The sequence below is a fragment of the Eleutherodactylus coqui genome, chromosome 3 (genome assembly GCF_035609145.1).
Source record: "Eleutherodactylus coqui strain aEleCoq1 chromosome 3, aEleCoq1.hap1, whole genome shotgun sequence".
Taxonomy (NCBI): domain Eukaryota; kingdom Metazoa; phylum Chordata; class Amphibia; order Anura; family Eleutherodactylidae; genus Eleutherodactylus; species Eleutherodactylus coqui.
Window position 1 is genome coordinate 178,985,274 of NC_089839.1, and position 21,610 is coordinate 179,006,883.

A 21,610-nucleotide genomic window follows, 5' to 3' on the forward strand; every position below is an offset into this window, starting at 1 on the left:
ACTTTGTGCTGTATTCAATATACTGTATGCAAATATTATACATCTAACGATTTATTCTGATTAGAAGACTATATAGAAAAATAGCTGGCATCACACAGACACCAAAATAAATATATGCTCTACCGAATTGCACAGCAGGAAGTGATATTGTAATTGGGCCATGTTCTTAAAGGGGAAGGATCAGTCACAGATAAAATAAACAAAAATGTTCAAAAGCTTATTTTTTTTATGCAGGTCAGATATGATGTCTAGTGAAAGCTCCATGAAAATGTCCATATAAACCGAATGGCAAACTTTATTAGAGATACCAGCCCTTTCCCTGTATGGATATTAGACCTGTGGCCACGGAGCGCAGTGTAAAATGAAGTAAGCAGGTTTTCCATGGATCAGTTTCAGTGTATATCAACATTACATGGGAAAATCGAGTGATCTGTTTGACTTCTAACAAGGCCTAGTCACCAGTGTCAGAGAAAGGAGATCCTGTTGACAGAAACAACTTTAATGAAAGGGGTCAGAGGAGGATGTAAAGAATCATTCTGATGAACAGACAGTGCACAGTCAAGAAAACTGCAGCTGAATACAACACTAGTGCTCCAACTAATTGTTCCTTAGCATTGATGAGCCATAACAGTAGACAACCAGTTCCAGTATCATCACTATCTAAGAAAAACAGAGAGGCAAGACTCCAGTGAGCAAAACCATGCAAAAATGTGATCACTGAGGAATGAAAAAACATAACCTGGTCAGATGAATCCAGATTTCTGTTGCACCATGCTGATGTGAGGTCAGAATTTGGCACAAGCAGCATGAATTGATGACCCCTTACTGCAGCTGGTCAGTCAGTAGCTTTATCTAATTTGTGTCAACTATAAGAAGCTTTCTGTCCATATGGGCCAATATTCCTGCATCTAGTGGAATCTCTCCCACGATGATCTGCTGCAGGAGGTTCAACGCCCTATTATATGGGGGTCTCTAATAAAGCGGCCATTCAGTGTATTCTGGTAGTTTATGTAGACAAAAAAATAGATATATATGTTAATGGATTCGCCTTATCATAGACAACAATTCTGACACGGACCCTCAGCAAGCAGCTGATTTAGCCTGTGGAGGCTGTGCACGCCCTTATCAGAGCATATGGGTAGGGGGTCGTCCTGCTAGAACCTCCTCCCTAACTTGTGATGATCCTTTCCCTTTATGGATTTATTAATTTTACATCATTAAGGCTTGATTTAAATCCTGGCTTTGCTTATGCCTGAGATATCTTCCCCTGTACATTCAGAATTAAATTTACCATCATTGACTCTAAAGACAAATCTACCTAACATTAGGAAACCAAATCTTGACAACCACACTGCCCCCCTCTGGTGGTGAGAGGGAAATTCACAACTTGCATTCTTCTACCAGCAAAGAAAAAAAAAGGAGTGCACTTGGTTCACTAACTCACTACTGTGGTTGCTTTATGCAGGTAATACTGCACTGTAGTAATATAGAAATAGGAATGTAATACTGCCCAGACGGCGGGCTGGAACACAATAGCGTAGGCGTCCTTGGCTGCTCATGGGACACCTCATGTGGCAGTTACAATGACTGTGCAAAACGCAGAGAACATATCTTGGAATTTGACATGCAGAACACGTATGCGGTAAACACAGCCTAATAGACCGCACGCTCCCACGTGCCCCTCTGGGGTCAATGAACATACATATTGGATAGGTCATCTACTGACAACCTGACGTTTCTTGACCTTCGTAGTCATATGGAAAGCGTGGGCAACACAGCAGCTCAGCCACAAGTCTCCACAGCCACGTGCAGTTGTATGAGGATACTTCTCTTGGTGTTAGGGCAAAGCATCATGTGCTAAATGCTGTGGCAGCTAAATACAGGGTGTTACATCGCTTCTGAGAGCACAATCTCACGTTTGGATACTGCTGTCGGGATAAGGGATAGATCCTTGCACAAACAATCTGCAATGTCAGTCAAGTACAAAGATGCCCAGGTGCTCGAAACAGAACTTCATTCCTGGTTGGCAATTTTTTTTTTTACTCTACTTTTTCATCACTTGGTGTCGTCGCCGTTCTTCTGAGATTTTCCTTCACTTTTATGAATTCTGGAGCGTGATTTTCCTCTTTAGTTTCCTGCTCTTCTTTTTCAAGCTAAAGGAGCAAAAGTAAAAAAAAAAAAAGTATAAATGATAAAATATATACATGCATTAACCGCTTAGTAATCAAGCCCGTTTGCGCCTTAGTGACCAGGCTAATCCGTGAGGGGAGATGAAACTTTAGCTTTGCCAGGCAAGCCCTTGCTTCTATGCATGTGTCCGACATTTTGCAGGCCGGTGCATGCACAGATGACAGGGACAGGTCCTCGCAGGACCAGATCATTGGAGGACATCACGGAGGCCAAAGGTGAGTAGTTTTATCTCTCCTCATGAATTGGATCCGTGAGAGGAGATGAAACTTTACCTTTTTTTTTACTTTTATGTGAGTGGGGACCACACACCACAGCCAGTGATGACAGCTCCAGGCTTTCGGCTACCTCCGGTAGCCAATAGCCGGGGCTGCCACACTCCTCGACCCTGGGGCTTTATTCTACGGGGTCAGCGTGTTTTTACGACAATGTACAATAAAATCCAGACACCTAGCATGTGAACACACGTATGAGTGGTTACTAAGGGGTAAAAGTCCCTGCTTTGAACCCCTCTCTATGATTTGGACTGTGGTCCTTGTACTGTCTTTGGCTTCCCTAAAGAATTAAAATGTTGCTATGGTAGTGGACTGTGAGATGAGCTAAAAACCGCGCCAAATTATTGCTTGTGCCAAAATATGCGCTAAATTGTGGCAGGACAGAACATAGCATGTCTAATGGGCTCTTACTAACTGTCTGATGTGTGGCATATAAAAGGCAATTTCTGCTGCACCATAGCAAGAATCTTTAATATAGTTGAGGTGCTGCTGGGAGATGTGATAGCAGCAGAGGAGAAGCAGTGGCAACTCCACAGACTGTGAAAGAAAAAGGGACTACTCTGGACTGAGGCAGCAGAAATTGCCTACTGCCTGGAGCAACCTAAGGAAGAGAGAGGCTGTGCTACGTCCCTAGTTTGACAGGGTGTCAGAACTGCGATAAAGATCCAACGGAACTCTGGTAGAGACATCTTCACAACCCTGGATAGGCTAGGCCAGTGATAGCGATGATTCCCACACAATGAATTGTAAGTTAGGCCGGTCTCGCAACAGATAGGTGTGCACTGTGCACACTAGATGGTGTCTGTTAATAAGCATGATTGCTATAGGACAGTGAAGGCGAACCTTTTACAGACCGAGTGCCCAAACTGCAACCCAAAACCCACTTATTTATTGCAAAGTGCCAACCCGTCAGGGGGCGGGGCTTATCACGACGTATGATTTTACCCCGTTGTTCTAAAAAAGACAGGGCCGCTTTAAAATAGACAGCATGCAGATTTTAACTGCTTTTTGGATGCGGAAATGCTGCAGAATGTCCTCAGCGGAAAATACAGTTGAAAATTCTGCAGCATTTCTGCATCCAAAAAGCAGTCAAAATCTGCACCCTGTGTATTTTGAAACAGCCCTGCCCATTTCCGCCAAATGTAAACATACCCCAGCGGTAATAGTGACCCCCCCCAGTGGTAATATTGACATCCCACAGTGGCCCCCCAGCAGTAATAATAGAGACACCCCCCCAGCAGTAATAATAGTGACATACCCCAGCGGTTCCCCCAGCAGTCATAATACCCCCCCAGCAGTCACAATGCCTCCCCCAGCAGTCACAATGCCCCCTCCCCCCAAGCGGTTCTCCCAGTAGTAATAATGCCCCCCAGTGGTTCCCCCAGCAGTCATAATGCCCCCCCCCCCCCAGCGGTTCTCCCGGCAGTCATCATGCCTCCCCTTCCCCCCAGTGATTCTCCCAGCAGTCATCATGCCTCCCCTTCCCCACCAGCGATTCTCCCAGCAGTCATCATGCCTCCCCCAGCGGATATCATGCCTCCCCTCCCCCCCAGTGATTCTCCCAGCAGTCATCATGCCTCCCCTCCCCCCAGTGATCCTCCCAGCAGTCATAATGCCTCCCCCCCAGCGATTCTCCCAGCAGTCATAATGCCTCCCCTCACCCCAGTGAGTCTCCCAGCAGTCATAATGCCTCCCCTCCCCCCCAGCGATTTTCCCAGCAGTCATAAGGCCTCCCCCCCCAGCGATTTTCCCAGCAGTCATAAGGCCTCCCCCCCATCGATTCTCCCAGCAGTCATAATGCCTCCCCCCCCAGCGATTCTCCCAGCAGTCATAATGCCTCCCCTCCCCCCCCAGTGATTCTCCCAGCAGTCATAATGCCTCCCCTCTCCCCCCCCCAGCGATTCTCCCAGCAGTCATAATGCCTCCCCTCCCCCCAGTGAGTCTCCCAGCAGTCATAATGCCTCCCCTCCCCCCCAGCGATTTTCCCAGCAGTCATAAGGCCTCCCCCCCCCCAGCGATTTTCCCAGCAGTCATAAGGCCTCCCCCCCATCGATTCTCCCAGCAGTCATAATGCCTCCCCCCCCAGCGATTCTCCCAGCAGTCATAATGCCTCCCCTCCCCCCCCCAGCGATTCTCCCAGCAGTCATAATGCCTCCCCTTCCCCCCCAGCGAATCTCCTAGCAGTCATAATGCCTCCCCCCCCCAGCGATTCTCCCAGCAGTCATAACGCCCGCCCCCAGCCCTCAGCCCCCCAGCCCCACATACTTACCCCTCCTCCTTGTGAGAGTGCCGTTCCTCTCCTGTCTGATCCCAGGTGCACACTGATGGCAGTGTGCTGTTAGATGCCTCCTCCCCCTGCTCTTGCGGAACCAAGTAGGAGACGTCGGGGGAAGGGGTAGGAGGATCCTGGCTGCACACTGACTCACAGTGTGCAGCGGGATCAGCACAGATAGCAGCGCTGAGTGAATGTAGGCAGGGGAGGCGCGGCCCCTGCAGGCATTCACTAATGTGGTGAGCGGCCGATGGTGACGCGTGCCAGCAGGGAGGGCGCTGCGTGCTGCTTCTGGCACACGTTTTATAGGTTCGCCACCACTGCTATAGGAGATAATGCTAATAGTATGCACATTGGACTTTATGCAAGTTTCGGGTGCTGAAACCCAGCTTGAGCACTGTGATATTTAAAGGCGTTTTCTGAGTTATTTCTTTTATATGGTTTTGGGCTTCCTAATAAAAATATATATATACTCTGGTTAGTGCCGGATTGCTGTTTCATTTCGCCTTTGACAGGTAATGTCACCCGGTTAGGAGGCCTGGTAATGTCCCATAAACCTGTAATGTTGGCTTCTAATATAGAAGCGCCGAGGCAGGTTTACGGGATGTTACTGATGATGTCCTTGCCAGGCTTCCATTGGCTGCAGCGTTCATGTGGGTAAATGTGACTGCTGCCACTGATTTAAACAGAGGACTGGAGCAGCGGCTAGCAGCAGGGGAGCAGCGCGCAGCAGGAGGTGAGTATGTGTGTTTTTTATTTTACACACACCTTGGCCCTCACTGCCACAAAGATAAAATGTATCAGAAAACTCCTTTTAGGGAACATTGTGGGAGAAAAAGGGGAACAAGCTTACCTAAGAGACAGAGTGCGGCATCGATCTTCAAACTACATTTTGATACTGTTTTGCCTGATACTTGTTTATTAGTGTGCACAGATGTAGTTAGCATTAGGTAACATCAATTTATGGTAAAAGTCAAATTGCTTACCTGTGATTATATCATGACTCACTTTCATTCCTTTTTTCATAAACAATGTTTGCATATTTTTGTAACTCCTGCTGCTGCATTGTATCCTGAATCTACGTCGTGATACCACATACCCTGCTACCCTTGTATTTCAGGATAGCCATTAATATGAATGTAGCAGGTGCTGCAGGGAAAATTCCTGACTGGCAGGGGCTTCCCTTGCAAAATCAGCTGTTTGCCAGGGGTGCCAGTAGGGGGACCTGGGGCAATCAGCATTCCAATCCTGATCTTGCATTCTGAAAGGGGATGTATTTGACGCAACATTCTGTTTACTGAATATGTGACCCCTCAGCCAGTGATTTCCTGAGGGGTCACATATACAATAAATGACACATGACCACTGTAGCTTCTAAGCAGTAGGGACCAGGGCTTTTTTTATTTTAACCCATTCCTTGCAATTATTATATTGTAAGAAAACCTTCTCACAAGACGGAAATTTCCGCGGGATAACCGCAGCTTCAAAACCCGAGGCCGCAGCTGCTTCACCGCCTGTATCTCCGCTGTGGCCATCTCTCCCCGCAAACACAAGCCCTGACATATGGCTAATATGCCAATAGATAAATTTAAAAAATTATGGTCTTTAGAAAATTGAAAATGAAAATCCCCCAAAATTGTCTTGTGCTTAACCCCTTGACGGTATTGAGTGTAAATGTACGCTCTCCAGTGTCCGGGCTTTTATGGCGTGAGCTCTGGAACCGATATCGCTACATACAGGGTGGATACTAAATGTTTTTGGCAGCTGATACCCACTGGTGACAACCACGATCAGCAATCATGCCAAATGTAGCTGTTAACTCTTTAAATTCAGAGAAAATTATATTTTTTTACTATTATAAAAAATACAGGATACTAAAAGTTTAAAAACCCTCCCTTTCCTCTATTCATAATAAACAAATCAAAAGAAAAAAAAAAGCATATTTTGCATCGCAGGGTCCGTAAAAGTCCAGTCTATCAAAATGACCCTTTATTTATCCCGCAACGTGAACTTCAGGTAAAAAAAAACGGAGTGCCAGAATTGCGCTTTTTGCTCACCCTGTCTCCAAGAAAAAAATTAGGTAAAAGCAATAAAAAGTCACATGGACTCCAAAATTGTACCCACAGAATCTACAGGACATCCTCCAAAAAACGAGCCCTCACACAACTATGTTGACAGAACGATAAAAGGTTAGGTTGGTTAGAAGATGGTGACAGAAAAAAAATTATATAATATTTATTATTGTAAAACGAATCAAGTGCCCAGAGGGAGTTGCTGGAATGGAATGTAACTTTCTCTGTGTGATTGTAACATTGATATAAGTAAGTGATTACAATATCAGAGCAAAAGGATAATTTATTATGGAGAACTGACCCCTTGAAGGGAGGATCTAGAACCCTGTTGTTCTGTCTCTAGCTTGCATACACGATGTGATACAAGCGGGCATGGAGGCTCTAGTACCCTTTTGTACCACCTCTGGCTTGGATGCAAGATGTGATACGGGTGGACATGGAGGCTCTAGAACCCTGTTTTACCACCTCTAGCTTGGATACAAGATGAGACTCCATGCCCCCTGTATCACTAGTACCCTGTTGTACCGCCTCTAGCTTGGATACAAGATGTGATACAGGTGAGCATGGAGGCTCTAGTACCCTGTTGTACCACCTCTAGCTTGGATACAAGATGTGATACAGGTGAGCATGGAGGCTCTAGTACCTTGTTGTACCACCTCTAGCTTGGATACAAGATGTGATACAAGCGGACATAGAGGCTCTAGTACCCTGTTGTACTGCCTCTACCTTGGATACAAGATGTGATATGGGAAGGAATGGATGCTCTAGTACCCTGTTGGTCTGCCTCTAGCTTGGATACAAGATGTGATACAGGCAGGCATGGAGGCTCTAGTATCCTGTTGGGCCACCTCTAGCTTGGATACAAGATGTGATACAGGTGAGCATGGAGGCTCACCTGTAGTACCTTGTTGTTCCGCCTCTAGCTTGAATGTAAGATGTGAATGTGATACGGATGGGCATGGAGGCTCTAGTACCCTATTGGACCACCTCTAGCTTTGATGTAAGCTGTGATATGGGCAGGCATGGAGGCTCTAGTATCCCATTGGACCTCCTCTAGCTTGGATACAAGTTGTGATACAGGCAGGCACAGAGGGTCTACTACCCTGTTAAGCTGCCTCTTCCTTGGATACAAGATGTGATATGACCAGGCATGGAGGCTCTAGTACCCTGTTGGGCCACCTCTAGCTTGGATACAAGATATGATACTAGTGGGCATTGAGGTATACAGGTTCCGTATGGTATCCTGCGGCATAGCGCTTCATATTTGCTGTAACTGAGCCTCTAGATTGTGCAACTAGTACACTGTTGAAGCTGGAGTCCCAGATGGTCCCATACATGTTTTATTGGAAATAAACCTAGCAATCGGGCAGGCCATAGAAGTGTGGCAATATTGTGGGGACATTCCTATGACCTCCTTGTTGTATGCGGCTGAGCATTATCCTGCTAGAAAATGTCCCTTGGAAGCTCCCATGAAAGGAACACATGTGGCTGCAGGATGTCCTGGACATACCGCTGAGCTGTCATTGTTCCTCGTATCACTACTAGGGGTAACCGACTGTCATACGCGATGGCCCCCAGATTATCACACCAGCAGGGGGCAGTGTGCCACTGCACAGCAAAGGCAGAATTGAGGTGCTCACCCCTAGATCTTCAGAGACGAACACTTCCGTCGTCAGTGCCCAAATGAACCTAAATTCTTCATTGAAGACAACCTGGTTACCGTCCAGTTTCTTTGTTCATGACACCACTGCAAACTAAGCCAGCAGCGGGTGGGTGTCAAAGGAAGTACATGTACTTCAGCCAAGGAAATGGTTCAGACAGACACAGGGGCCTCTAATGATGGCGCCACCTGTCTCTGGATGGCGGGCAACAAAACAGCTAGAGCTGCTCGTGCTTGTTGGACAATCAGAGGATCCTCTCTACTGGTGATCTGTCGAGGGCGTCCTGATCCCGGTCGCCCTATGTGAACTTATGCATCCATTCGTTCCAACACTCTGGTCAGAACGGTCCAGGTGGCAGGTATGACTGATATGACCATCTAGCTTCTCACATTCCAATAATGCGCTCCTCTCAGGGTTCCCTTTTTTTTATCGTGAATGTCTTCTTGGAGTGGGATTATTTTTGGCAAAGAGTATATATATATATATATATATATATATATATATATATATATATATATAGTTATATATTTGTTTGTTTCAAGAGATATTTTGTTTTTTAAAAGTATATATATGTGTATATTTTGTATCGTTGTAATCGTACTCACCTCATAGATTAAAATAAAAAAATTTGTGGTAACTCACCTTTCCCCTCCCCCATTTCTCCTCTGCCACTTGCTTCAGTCTACCTATGACATCACTTTGTATGCTGAATCCGTCTTCAAACAAGCTGCAGTAGCCAATGACAGCGCTTAGCAATAAAGATGAGCGAGCACCAAAATGCTCGGGTGCTTGTTGCTCGAGTCGAACTTTCCGCGATGCTCGAGAGTTCGTTTCGATTAACAAACCCCATTGAAGTCAATGGGCGACTCAAGCATTTTTGTATATGACCGGTGCTCCACTAAGGTTTTCATTTGTGAAAATCTGGAAAACCCAAGAAAGTGAGGGAAACGACACAGAAATGGATAGGGCAGGCGATGGGCAACATGCTGGGCTGCATTTCAGGTTCCCAGTTCCCACTGTTAAGCCACAATAGCGGCAAGAGTGGGCTTCCCCCCTAACAATTTTTACTTCGGACAAACCCTCATTAGCAAGGCACACCTTAGCTAAGCACCACACTACCTCCAACCAAGCACAATCACTGCCTGTGGGACACACCGCTGCCTCTTCTCCTGGGTTACTTGCTGCCCAAACCCCCCCCCCCCCTCCCACCGCACGACCCTGCATCCGCAGCGCACACAAAAGTGTCCCTGTGCAGCCTTCAACTGCCCTCATGCCACACGCTGGCCTCATAGCCACACCACCCTCATGTCTATTTATAAGTGCGTCTGCGATGAGGAGAAACCGGAGGCACACACTGCAGAGGGTTGGCAGGGCCAGGTAGCGACCCTCTTTAAAAGGGGCGGGGCGATAGCCCACAATGCAGTTGACAATCAATGAGAAATTGACGTTCGATCTTCATTCCAATAAAGTGCCAACCTCCGTCAGGAGCTGCAAACGTGGGCATGAGTTACATAGCTATGGGGAATCCATGTGCCCACACAGTATTCATTCTGTCTAGGTGTCAGATAGCTCAATCGACACTGCAAGGGGAAAGCCATCTGCACTCTGCCCCCTACCCAAGTCAGTCAGTGTCTTTGTGCCAGACAGATCAAACACCGCGATGGGAACTAAGTGTGCACCAACAGCATAGGTGGGTCCTAGGCAACCCAAGACATGAACAATAAAGAAATCAGAGTGGACAAACATGGTCCACTGGATTACACTGGATTAGCCAGGAAAAAGTTCCACAGGCCCAACCTGGCGTCGTTGCAGTTCCCCTGGGACATAGGCCTCGGGCCACAGCTTCAGCAATCATAGGCAGGAAGCGGACTTCGATGCTAGTACACATGTGAAGGTCTCATTAATGCAGTTATGCTCCTCTCCTGTGGCCCAAACGAGTTTCTCAGAAAACTGTGGTAACACGAGAGAAAATACATGATGCGCAATGCTGACCCCCTGACCCCAAGAAGGAGGAGGAGGTGGCCTCACAAGGCCAAGAAACCATGACCAGGACCCGCTGTAGCCTGTGCTGAAAGGATGTGAGCGGGTCCTTGGCCAGACTCGGTCCCAGCAAACACCTTGTGTGGCCCAAGGTGCTGCGACAGACATAGCAATGGGAAGTCCATGTGCCCACACAGTATTCATTCTGTCTAGGTGTCGGATAGCTCTAGCGACACCGCAAGGGGAAAGCCATCTACACTATGCACCCTACCCAAGTCAGTCAGTGACTTTGTGCCGGACAGGTAAATCACCGTTATGGGAAGTCTTTCTGCACCCACAGCGTAGGCGAGAGAAAGGAACCCAAAGACAGTAATAAACACGAAGAAATGATAGTGCCCAAACATGCCAGACTTTCACTATGCCGAGTACATAGGCCTCTGCACACACCCTCAGCAATTGTGGGCATAGAGCAGACTCCGATGCTAGTACAGCTGTGAAGGTCTCATCAATGCAGTAACGCTCCTCTTCTTTGGCCCAAACCAGTGTCTCAGATAACTGTGGTAACACGGGAGAAAATACATGATGCCCAGGGCTGATCCCCTGACCCCAAACAGGAGGAGGAGGTGGCATTACAAGCCCAAGACACCATGACCAGGACCCGCTATAGTCTCTGTGGGAAGCACGTTAGTGGGCCCAGGTCAGGTTCGGTTCCAAGCCTCCACCTTTGTGACCCAAGGTGCCCTGAATTATACAGCAACGGGAAATCCATGTGTCGCAACATAGATAGCTCAACACTGGAAGGGGCAGTCTTTGAGTTTCTTGGCACAGCCTATGCTGTAAGTGCACAAAGATGGTATTACACAGAAAGAAATCGGAGTGCACAACCATGGGAGAGTTTCGCCCCGCCAAGCAACTTGGCTTCGGCCAGCAATTCTGGCCTAGTCAGTCACTGTATTATTTGTGCCACATAGGTAAAACACAGCGATGGGAAGACTTAGTGCACCCATAGTATAGACAGACCACTGTAACATTCCTGTAGCAAAGGTATAAACAGACTCCAGGAACATTTCTGTGGCAGCAGTATAGGCAGACCCCTGTAACATTTTTGTAGCTGCAGTATAGGCAGACCCCAGTACCATTTCTGTAGCAGCAGTATAGGCTGTGAGGAAGGAGGAGCAGCAGCCAGAGGATTCAGAGTTTCAGCAGTGGACTGCATAGAAGACCGGGTGCCCGATACATTGCTGGATGCATTTTCTGCCATCCACGACAGGACCTGCTCACACTACTCTGTTTGCAATAAAGGTCTACTACGTGGACCCATAAATTGTGATATGAAGCTGGGGACCCCAGAAACTTGCCTCTCTCCTAATCCCCCAGTAGCCAGCTGGGATACACCTGGACCAGGAACCCAGCCTGTGCCCACACCCTCACTTGGAACTCTGCATCCTCGCCCGCATCCACATCCTCGACCCCTACCCCTCAGCATGGTGGATTACGAATAGAGCAGACACAAACCGCTGTAAATAATTATGGAATTATATGCGTATACTTTCACGCAGAGAGCGGAATCGTAACGCTAACTTCAGGCAGAAAAAAATGGAAGGAAGGCCGCAAACAGGCCTAGCAATGCAATAGTGATGCACCAAAACTCCCACCAGGCACCCAGTAAAATGCAGACGGTCAGAGGTAGCCCAATGCAGGAGCTTTTGGGGTTTTTTTTTTATTGAAAAAGAAGACAGGCTATATACTGTGTATATCACTTTCCCTCTATAAGTACCTGTGTTAGCCGTACGCTGAGGGTTAAATTCACTGCAGACACAGGCCGGTGTAAATAATGTTGGAATTATGTGCGTAGACTTGGTCGCTGAGAGCGTCATAGTAAGGCAAACTCCAGGCGGAAAAAAATAGTCAGGAAGGCCGCAAACAGGCCTAAGTGCAATAGTGATGGACTACAACTCCCATCAGACACCCAGTGAAATTTAAACTGTCAAAGGTAGCCCAACTGAGGAGCTTTTTTTTTTTTTTTTGGTAAAAGAATACAGGCTATATAGTGTGTATATCACTTTCCCTCTATCAGTCGCTGTGGCCGTATGCTGTGCGACTCTAATTTACTGCAGACACAGGCCGGTGTAAATAATCTTGGAATTATGTGCGTAGACTTTGTTGCTGAGAGCGGTATAGTAAGGCAAACTCCAGGCAGAAAAAAATAGTCAGGAAGGCCGCAAACAGGCCTAACTACAATAGTGATGGACTACAACTCCCACCAGACACCCAGTGAAATTTAAACAGTCAGTGGTAGCCCTAAGAAGGAGCTTTTTGTTTTTTTTGGTCAAAGAATACAGGCTATATAGTGTGTATATCACTTTCCCTCTATCAGTAGCTGTGGCCGTATGCTGTGCGTCTCTAATTCACTAAATAGTCTTGGAATTATGTGCGTACACTTTGTCGCTGAGAGCAGTATAGTAAGGCAAACTCCAGGCAGAAAAAAATAACCAGGAAGGCTGCGAACAGGCCTAAATACAATAGTGTGGGACTACAACTCCCATCAGACAACCTGTAAAATGCACACGGTCACAGGTAGCTGTAAGAAGGAGCTTTTTTAAAAAAATTTTTTGAAAAAAAGAATACCGGCTATATAGCGTGTATATGACTTTGCCTCTATCAGGGGCTGTCGCCGTATGCTGTGCATGAAGTTGACGGCAGACACAGAGCGGTGTAAAAAATTTTGGAATTATTAGCGTACAGTTGGATGCTGACAGCAGTTATGTAACGTGCAGCCAGAAAAAAATTATACGGAAGGCTGCAAACAGGCCTAGCTGTGCAATAGTGATGGACTACAACTCCCATCAGACAACCTGTAAAATACACACGGTCACAGGTAGCCCTAAGGACTGTTGGGGTTCTTGTACACAGGATCCTACACTACCACTCTCCCTATCTCAGCAACGCTGTCCCTATACTATGTAGTACAGACTGCAGCCTGAGAACGCTATAGCTGTAATGGGGCTGCACGCCCGATATACAAAGAAAAATAAATTGCAAAACTGCTACCAGCAGCCACAACAGTAATGCACTAGGTCAGATGTGGCCCTAAGAAGGACCGTTGGGGTTCTTGTACACAGGATCCTACACTAACACTTTCCCTATAGCAGCACCAGCACTGTCCCTGATCTCTCCCAGTGTGTGACTGTGGCGAGCCGCGGGTGGCCCCCATTTTAAATACTAGGGGGTCACTTGATCTCGCCAGCCACTCACTGCAGGGGGGTGGGATAGGGCTGGAACGTCACAGGAGGAAGTTGTAATGCCTTCCCTGTATTTCTATTGGCCAGAAAATGGCGCAAAACTTTCAGGGATGGAAATGGAAGTGACTCGAGCACCGCGTGGTGCTCGCCTCGAGTAACGAGCATCTCGAGTACCCTAATACTCAAACGATCATCAAGCTCGGATGAGTACGCTCACTCATCTCTACTTAGCAATCATGGTCGAGCTCTGACATTGGCTTTTACAGCAGGTGTACAGGACGTCAGAGCTGCCTGTAAACAGACTGCGTAGAACAGAGTCGACTGTTGGGGATGAATGGGGGATTGGGAAGTAACCACTGATTTTTTATTTTAAAGCATGAGGGACCTGGTGACAGGGGTGTCCATAACTAGAACAACCGATTTAACCCTTTCCCATCCACTGTCTGACATCTTTCTACATTCTGATCAAAGCTTGTACAGCTCCAATCTCAGAAGACATCCGACAGGGTATTTTTACTGTCTATTGCCTGCCACTCCGCTGTCGGAGCCTTTCTGTTGCACACACACTCTGGCTTTAGCCAGCTGATGGCACCGTTGTATAACAGCAAAAAGAGGAATCCTTTTAGGAAATACTGAATCCAAAATTGGATTGGAACGGGTTAAGGCATTAAAGGGATAATATGCATTCTTCAGGTTGTATAAATTTTCTCACACCTTCAAAGGCACTGATTGAAGGCACTAACAATACACAGAAGCAGGTACCTGTTCGAGCCTCTGCTGTCTCTTTAATAACTCTTGTTCAAATGGCGACTGCATCTTCTTGCTCTCCTCCTCCTCTCTTTTCTGTTGTATGATCTTGTCTCTTCTCCGATTCTCCAAGACTCTCTGGAGCTCCGGCTTCTTGTCAATGCTCAGACCTCTACGAGAAGCAGACGTGGATAATCACTGCACAGTAATAACAGGTTACCAGCAAATTCAATCATAGAGAAGCATAAAAAATCACTAAAGTGCCTCAAGAAGTACATTTATTTGAAACTGAGATCTATTTAATTCAGGACACTGAACGGCTTCTGTAGATGCTCTATTCACAGACGTGACTTGGTTAAAAGTAATAAATTTTATTAAGTTTTGTCTAAAAAAACACGATTGGGCACAACAAAGGACACAACACAAAATCTAAGTTGTAATGGAGAGGCGTTAACCCACCAAATAGTGGATAGAGAAATGATTGGTGGGTTTCAAAATTACAACTTGGTATTACTTCTGATACTCCGTATTTCTTAATGTCGCACGTCACATAGGAATACAGTCTGCATGGGGGCTGTTCATGGATTTCCCAAAAACCGGAACCCCAATTAGATATCTGTAGTTTTATTAATATAATGACAGAATTCGACCAGAGATACTCAGGTTGCGGAAAGGTGATGTTCAACCTGAGGAAGTGAATATCTCTGTCAAAAATACTGCCTAGTGGGCTGAAAAGTTTTTAACAGCTCAAAAGGACAGTATGTCAAGGAAATTGATTTTAGTCAATTTTTATTCCTTATGGCCAGTACTCCTACTCATGGCGACAATGTTTGAGCAGAAACTTTCAGATTGCAAGAAAGTGATATTCAACCTAAGAAGATAGTTATCTCTGTCAGAGCTTGTTGCCTAGTGAGCTGAGACTTGTGAACGGCTCAAAAGGACAGTGTGTCAGAGATTTTAATTTTGTCAATGTTTTTTACTCATTATAAACAGTACTCCCACTCTACGCGTTTCACCACTGAGTGTACGTGGATCCTCAGGAGGCTTAGTACTTAGAGAGTAATAATAACAACAATAATGTTTACAGAGTTATGATGGTAAACAATTAGGGTATCACTCCATAGATAGAGTATCACTAAAATATTTAATCCTCAATCAGGAAATGAGCTCTTAGCGTTCAATTTGAGCTAGTAGGGTTTAACCTCGGTGAGGGGATAGATAAAGATTGTAGGTACAAGGTTCATTTCTTTCAAATGTTAAACCCTTCTTCTCTATCAATCCTACTTTCAATAGTCCCATGCCAGGTGTAATGGTCAATAGGATCTCCTTACAATGAGAGTAGGGATAAAGAGTACTACATGCATGAGATTACTGGGTTTGGAATTTTGGTCTGGAGGTAATAACTCTAACAGATCCAAATCCCCTATAATTGAGTGAAGGAGGTTTCAAGTCCTAAAGTCCTTAACTACTCATGCAAATACAAGCAATGAGGCCGTTAGCATAGCAGGACAAGGAGTCAATCCTCCCTAGGTACAGAGGAGTATTTTTCCCTACACCCTCCTTTCTTTTTTCTATCTTTTTTCCCCCTTTTCCTCTCTCCCAGTAAGCTCAAGGTTACTGCATGGACAGCAATCCCTACAGAAAGATAGAGTGCTCAAGAGGTCAGAGCATGACATAGGTTAGTTCCCATCGCCTTGATGGTAGGCTTCTGTAGATGCTATATACTCTGTGGCCATTAGAGGGCACAACAACACCAGAGACAGAAAGGATCTGTCAGATCACAGCAGAAGCATACAGTATATAACATATATGTAATCACAGCTCGGAGGGTCTCCTTATGACGGTGGTTTCCTTCCTTCTTGGGATCTTCCTTTTATAAACCCAGATAATTGTGGCTCCTAAGCACTTAGTGTGAACGCCTGTATTTTGCAGAACAGACAGACATACTACCTATATAGCAGAGCAGAGTTTACAGCTTGACCGACACGATGTGTGATCTGTGGTTATCCAAAAAACTGCAGATGAACATAAGGGGACTTTTAGACGGGACGACCCTCGTACAAATAATTCAATGAACTGTTGATGTTCAAATCATTAGCTTACGAAGGATTGTAGTTTGTGAACTTTTACACGTGTTAGTTGTTCAATAGTCATTCACTCTTGCGGTCATTTAACGACTCATTGGCAGCATTTAACTCCTTAAGGACAATGGTGTTTTGGTCCAAAAGGACCAGACACTTCTTAGGGATTTTACCCATGTGGTGGTTTTACACCCCTATTTTATTTTCCTCAGCTACCAAAATCATTTTTGCTGCTTTTTTTCCTGCGACATAAAGGGCTATTTTTAATTGTTTTTTCACAGATTTTTTTCCCATTTTTGTTTGTTTCATTGGGGGTAAACAGCTAAAAAAAGTATTTTTTAATTTACAATTGTTTATTTTAAAAATTTGTATATTTTCGCTAAAGTATGGGTTTCTCATTTTTTTGTTTCAAGCCTGTTGATATATAATTTGTATTGTCTCGGATTTCAAGGCGAATATGGCAATGGTTCTGGTCAGCGGTGGGTCGTTTTCTTTATATATATATATATATATATATATATATATATATATTGTGAGGTACTGAGGGGCGTGATAGCGGATGGTCGCTACATCGCCCCTAGCTTCCGTTATTATGCCTAGTGGGACTGGAGGAAGTTCATGTCCCGCTGTTTGAGACATGAAAATCCAGGAGGGCAATGTAATCTCCAGCAAGTAGTTGCTGGAGGTTTTCCTTTAAAAGTCTTTGGGCCTGGATTTTTGGAATGGATGTCAGGTTGGTAGTGGGGCCATCCATTCCATTTCCTCCACTCCAGGGTGTGTGCGAGGTCAATCAGCACAGGTGCTGAGGCTGAGCCAGCAGGAGGTGTGCATCTAAATAGCAGTGTGCACTGACACAGGAGGGGATAAGATGACTGCTGGACCCTGGCAGCCTGTGATACCTGCTAGAGGTAAAAGCCCTGCTGTGTGGTGCACCTGCTGAGTGTGACCTGGTCAGGCAGGGACTGCCTATTGACCTATTGCTGGACTGTTATTTTCTTGCCTGAAGCTAAGGCTGAATTTGTGGTAATTTTTCTGGACTGAAGTAAACGCAGGTCATGCCTGCACTTGGACTTTACCAACTTGTTTCCATCTTTGACTGTCGCAAACCCGCACTCTACCGAGCTGTCCTCCCACATATGGTGTTTCGGATACGGGCATGGAATAGGCAGTCTTAAAGAGACATACGCAAGGAATTGACACCTGCGGCTAACACAGTATGTCCTGGGTAAAAGCCGCTGGTGCCCTATCTAAGAAGACTGCTGCCATGGAGGACCTGGTGCGACAGCTGGTGCAGATTTGTCTACAGCAACAAAACGCCCAGGCAGAGGCAAGGCAGGTGCAGCAAGAGACTAATCGCCTCCTAATAGAACAAATGGCAACACTGCGAGAGGTGGTGGTGATACAACGGCCTGCGGTCACAGCAAGTCAGAGCACCCACCCACAGGGGGCCCAAGGAGGACAACCAACCGCAAGGGCCTCGGTGCAAGCTTCACTGCAGAAGATGACTGCCGCAGATGACGTGGAAGCCTACCTTAACGTCTTTGAGAGGATTGCGGAATGAGAAGGGCTGCCCACGGATCAATGGGCAGATGTTGTGGCCCCTTTTCTGTCTTGAGAGCCCCAGAAGGCCTTTTACGACCTAAGTGAATTGGACTCCTATAACTACGCCAAACCGAAGGCCGAAATCCTGGCATGACTGGGAGTGACCATACAGGTGCGTGCAGACCGGGTACATGCCTGGAGGTACTCAGAGAGCCTACCACCGCAGTCCCAAATGCATGATTAAATACACCTTGTCTCCAAGTGGCTTCAGCCAGAGAACTGCGCAACCACCTCGTGAATCTGGTTGAGAGGTACTGTGCCACAGAGGAACTGTTACAAGCCTCAACGAGACGGGGCCGCGACAGAGAGACAAAGGGTTCCAGTCGAGTTGGTAAGACTGTACCATGTTCTGCTCCCAGGGGGCCTATATGGAAGAAGGGAGGGGGCTCAGGGGGGCGAGCCAAGGGTTGGCCCACATCAGGGCGCTTGAGAGCGGGACCCCGGACGCCTACAGTGCTGGCGGTGCCACGAATGGGGTCATGTTGCGGCACACTGCCTCCTAGGCTCCGAGCCCATGGACTTCAGCTCTGGGCGGAGGGTCTCCCTGTACGTACGCCCCACGCTAGCCGCCGAAAACCTGATCGGGGATGAGCCGCAGGTATGTTCGGTGAACATTGGGGACTTTCTGGTACAGGCTTTGCTGGACTCCGGAAACCTTGTGACCCTAGTGCATGGTTCATTGGTTAACTCAACCTCTTACAATGGAGGCCGAGTGGGTGTACTGTGCATCCACGGGGACACTCGGGAATACCCCACCGCTACCGTACAAATAGCCACCCCTTGCGGCACCGCTACCCATGAGGTAGGAGTGGTTAAGTCCCTAATGCATGAGGCTATTATCGGAAGGGACTTTCCACTGTTCTGGGCCATGTGGAGAAAAAGGTCTTTGGACAATAAGAATGCGGCTAATAATGTTGTGTGTCAGGAGGTAAGCCCTGAGCCGTATGACCCAGACACTGCTGGGCCCGCAGTAGGGGTGACCATAAGTGACGATGTTGATTATCCCCTAGCTGTACTGGCTGGTGACACTGAAAGCCCGGCAGAAGTTCCTGCCATGCTGGACCTTGAGATGTCGCATTAAAATTTTGGGTCTGCTCAGCTGAAAGACCCAACATTGATCAGGGCCTGTGAGGCCGTAAAAAAAATAAAAGGGGTGCCTCAAACTCCAGGTGGAAGTGAGGCATACCCTTATATGGCTTTTAACAATGACATGTTGTACTGAGTGGACAAGGTGCACGGGGAAGAACTGGAACAGCTAGTGGTACCCCAACCATATCGCCGTGTAGTTCTTGACTTGGCTCATAAACATGTGCTTGGAGGTCATCTGGGGGGGTAAAAAAAAAAACGTGAACGAGTGTTGCAAAGGTTCTATTGGCCAGGGGTACATGGGGAGGTTAAGCGGTATTGCGCCTCATGTCTCATATGTTAATTAACGGCCCCTAGATCTCATTTTAGGAGTCCATTGGTGCCATTACCCGTTATCGAGGTACCATTTGACCAGATTGCCATGGATTTAGTCGGTCCAGTAGTGAAGTCCGCTAGGGGACATCAGTATATACTGGTCATTCTAGACTATGCCACACGGTACCCGGAGGCAATTCCTCTGAGAAACACCTCCTCCAAACTCATTGCCCGAGAGCTGTTCCAGATGTTCTCCCGCAGCGGTATTCCCAAAGAGATCCTTACCGATCAAGGAACTCCGTTTATGTCAAAAGTAATGAGAGAGATGTGCAAACTTCTAAAGATTAAACAACTGCGTACCTCAGTATATCACCCGCAAACTGATGGCCTGGTCGAAAGGTTTAATAAAACTTTGAAGAGTATGTTAAAAAGGGGTGGTCAGCCAAGATGGGAAGGATTGGGATTGTTTGTTGCCAGCCTTGATGTTCGCAATACGTGAGGTTCCCCAATCCTCCACAGGTTTTTCTCCGTTTGAACTGCTGTATGGTAGACACCCACGCGGTCTCCTCGACCTCGCCAAAGAAATTTGGGAAAGTGAACACACCCCCTACAAAAGTGTTTTAGAACATTTCAGTAAATATTTCAATAATGCAGGGCAGGATAGCAGCTGTCATGCCCATTGTGAAGGAACACTTGGAACAGGCACAAGTGGCACGGAGTCGAGTCTATAACAGGTCGGCCAAAGTCAGAACCTTTTGCCCGGGAGATAGGGTGTTAGTTTTGGTGCCTACAGTAGAGAGCAAGTTCTTAGCCAAATGGCAGGGGCCCTATGAGGTGCTTGAGTGCATAGGAGAAGTCAATTATAAAGTGTACCAACCTGGCAGGAGGAGGCCGGAGCAGGTATACCATGTGAATTTGCTTAAACCCTGGAAAGAACAAGAGTTTCTGGCAGCGGTGAATGCGCCGAGCAGCCAGGTTTTTGTGAAGTCCATGGACAAAGCTCCTGAAGTAGCTATCTCAGGGTCCCTATCTAAGGACCTAAACAGGAGGCAAAGGAGTTGGTGCTTCGAAACACGGATGTGTTTTCGGAACTACCGGGATGTACGTCAGTGACTAAACATGACATCTTCACGGAACCTTACGTCCGGGTGAAACCCTACAGAATTCCTGAAACACGTAGACAGGCTATATCAGAGGAAGTAAAGAAGATGTTGGACCTTGGGGTCATTGAAGTGTCAAAAAGTGATTGGTCTAGTCCCATTGTCCTGATTCCTAAGCGCGATGGCACCTTGAGGTTTTGCAACGACTTCAGGAAGTTGAACGAAGTCTCTAAGTTTGACTCCTACCCGATGCCACGAGTAGATGAGCTAATAGAAAGGCTAAGACATGCTAGGTTCTTCTCTACCTTGGACTTGACTAAAGGGTATTGGCACTTACCGACGAGGCCAAAGAAAAGACAGCCTTTTCCACTCACGAGGGACTCTTCCAGTATGTCTGCCTACCTTTTGGGCTACATGGGGCACCAGCTACGTTCCAAAGAATGATGGATATCATCCTGAGACCTCACAGTCAGTATGCCTCCCCCTATATGGATGACATCATTATATTTAGTAATGACTGGGAGAGTCACTTGGCAAAAGTACAGGTGGTAGTTGATTCCGTCTGGGATGCAGGGTTTACGGCAAACCACAAGAAGTGTACGTTGGGAGTGAAAGAAGCACGTTATTTGGGGTACATAATAGGAAGAGGAGTTATTAAGCCTCAAATTAATAAAGTAGAGGCCATCCAAAACTGGCCCCAACCATTGACCAAGAAACAGGTGAGAGCGTTTCTAGGGACTGTAGGCTACTACCGCAGGTTCATACCTAGCTTCGCCACCATAGCAGCACCCTTGACAGAGCTAACAAATGGAAGAAGTTCCACCATGATCAAGTGGAATGACGAGGCCGAGCAGGCATTTTGGAGGTTAAAGACAGCCCTGTGTAGAGAGCCGGTCTTAATTACTCCCGACTTCAGAAAAACATTCGTAGTACAGACAGATACTTCTGATGTGGCTGTGGGGGCTGTCCTTTCCCAAGTGGTTAGAGGCG

The 21,610-nt window shown here is 46.7% G+C and overlaps 1 protein-coding gene across 1 annotated transcript in view; it reads right to left on the reverse strand.

The window, feature by feature from the left end:
• Window positions 1-1,436: 1,436 nt before the first annotated feature.
• The window catches only part of FAM107A (family with sequence similarity 107 member A), an 83,938-nt gene continuing 63,764 nt past the window's right edge, over window positions 1,437-21,610 (reverse strand). Inside the window, exons 3-4 of the mRNA XM_066594609.1 lie at window positions 14,452-14,608; window positions 1,437-2,153 (exon numbers count right to left, since the gene is read on the reverse strand). Of these exons, the coding sequence (XP_066450706.1) occupies window positions 2,040-2,153; window positions 14,452-14,608 (271 nt within the window). The 3' untranslated portion in view covers window positions 1,437-2,039. The remainder of the gene's footprint in view (window positions 2,154-14,451; window positions 14,609-21,610) is intronic.